Genomic DNA, 2,335 nt, shown 5'->3' with positions numbered 1-2,335 from the left:
AAGAAAGCACGTCAATCTGAAAAACAAAAACAGGTCCCGTCTGATTGAACCTGTGGTCAAGCTACAGAAAAGCTAAATGAAACTATACTTCAGAATCAGTACTTCTATACTGATTCTATGACTCCTCGGCCTTCATTGGATTTGGCCTTTCACTTATTGGCTTCAAAGTGTTAACACAGATTTCCTGGTTCAAAGCAATTCTCTGGGCTGGTTTCATGGTCACCTGGTCTAGACAATATTGTTTAACAAACATAGGACATGAACCATTTATCCTGTTTAGTTTTTTTGTTTTCTCTTAAGGAAAAAATAATTCCCACAATTCTTCATAAATTAAAAACCAATCAGAAGATTAAAAATAAATAAATAATTCTAAACATTTTCCAGAAATGTTCAAACATTTTCTAAAATAACCATTCTACAAGCACGTTGTGAGCTTGTAGATCTTCTATTTACGATTTTTTGAAAAACAATAACTCTTCTCTTATGGGGGCTCCTGGCACAAAACATTTTCAGATGGGGGGTTGTCAGCCAAATACATATCAATTTGGGGGTCCCTGACATGAACAGTGGACCAGTGTTCTCTCTGGGGTGGGTTATCACCTGCACTAGAGGAGGCCAGTGGATCAATAAGGCACCAGTCCATGGACCACCTCTCGGGTACTATTGCTCTGCTCTCAGCTCACCAGCCCATGGTCTGCTTTGTGAAGAAAAAATAACTACTGCTCAGTCACACTCTGTAAACGAGTTTTGAGTAACACGCTGTTCTGTAGGAGGATGGATGAGAGAAAGAGCTGCGATTAGCTGACAAATATAAAATAGGAAGAAAGACAGATGGAGGAAGATAGAAGGGTGGATGAGTGAAGGAATTTATTTAAACAGATATGGAGGAGTCTGGCTCCCCCCACTGGTAGTAAATAGAACCACGCCAACTGTACACATTACTGAGCATCGTTATTGAGAGTATTAAGATTCGTTTTGTTGAGTTGCAAATGATGTCGCATTTATTGAAAGGCTTTACAAACACATGTCTCTAGTAGGGAGTGAAAGGAACTGTAGCAGCAGTAGCAGGGATGGGACCTTTTATATAGTTTGGTGGTCTTAGTCCCCATGACATAATTGTTGGCAACAGGAGCATTTGAAAAGCCAGAGGCCTGCACTGGCAAAGCTCACTGTAAACAACAAGCCAAGTCCTTTTTTAGTTTCACAGATTTCAACTTTTATCATTCACAGACAGTACATTTCGTCCTCGTCTCTCTGTTCCGCCGCGGTTCGGTTTTTAGTTTGAGCAACATTGTTGTGCATTGTCTTCTCTTGATTAGCGACGGGAGGGCAAGAAAGACCCCCCATGGCATTTCTCTCCTCATTCCTCCACTCAGTCCAAGGCCTAGAAGGTTAAAAAAGCCCTTTTTTTCCATTATCTAAATCCGTCAGAGGCACAGCGTCCTTTGATGCGCAGTCTCTTGGCCGTCTCTGGGGCTAAAGGTTGAGTCTGGGAGCCACCAGGGCAAACTCTCGCAGGATGTTGCGAGCCACCTCCACTTTGTTCTGGGCAATCATCAGTGCCCGCTTAACGTCCTCAAAGGAGTAGCCCTCGCCCATCAGCTTGGCAATCTTGGCGTCTACACTCACGCTGGCCGCCGACTCCATCATGCTGTGGGGTTTCCCCTGCCCGACGTCTGGAGGAATCTTCCTTGGCAGTGGCTTGGGCGGCCGGGCGGGTGCCTGCAAACACTCCATGGCTACAAGGGCAACAAGCATCGAGTGAGATTCACACAGAAGATGCATAAGCCAGGGGATATATTAGTAATTGTAAAACAAAATTATATATATATATAGTAAGATAGCATCCTACTGAGCTTCACCTTTGAGATGTAATAATAATTCACTGCAGAAACTTTAATGCAAAAAAAACTGCGTTGTAAAATCTCAGAGCAAGGTGGGTGGTAGTCTCACATTGGCAGACAGTCTGAGATCTAAAGACTTGGCTCTGCAATGCAGTTTTTTTTCCCTTTCTTTTTTACTCCTTTTTTTTTATCACTGACTTGTGCGACTACATGAGCCGAGCCAAGCAGGAGGACTAAAGCAGTGGTTCTCAAAGTGGGGTCCCAGGGGGTTAAATTACTTAATATAGCGTCACAATAATTTTAACCCCTATAATTTCATACATTGGCTATTCAAAAATAGCCACCCTACAAACTAGCTTGCAGATCCGCCATTTCTGAAACGTTTAGGAAAAATCTAGAAAAAGATCTCTGGCACAAATACCTACAGTCCCACAGCCAAACACATACAAACATGTGGGTGAAGATGTTTGCTGGACTAACAGCATGCTGTG

General features: G+C 42.9%; 1 protein-coding gene across 2 annotated transcripts in view; it reads right to left on the bottom strand.

Annotated features, from left to right (window-relative positions):
- Positions 1-492: 492 nt before the first annotated feature.
- The window catches only part of cblb (Cbl proto-oncogene B, E3 ubiquitin protein ligase), a 70,041-nt gene continuing 68,198 nt past the window's right edge, over positions 493-2,335 (bottom strand). For both annotated transcript variants that reach the window (XM_084073725.1, XM_084073724.1), the window contains exon 19: positions 493-1,739. In XM_084073725.1, coding sequence (XP_083929851.1) covers positions 1,477-1,739 — 263 coding nt within the window. In that variant the 3' untranslated portion in view covers positions 493-1,476. The remainder of the gene's footprint in view (positions 1,740-2,335) is intronic.

The sequence above is a fragment of the Gymnoscopelus microlampas genome (genome assembly GCF_963454915.1).
Source record: "Gymnoscopelus microlampas genome assembly, chromosome: 12".
In the NCBI taxonomy this organism is placed as follows: Eukaryota; Metazoa; Chordata; class Actinopteri; order Myctophiformes; family Myctophidae; genus Gymnoscopelus; species Gymnoscopelus microlampas.
Note: the sequence above shows the minus strand (reverse complement) of the source record. Positions and strands in the feature narration are given on the sequence as shown.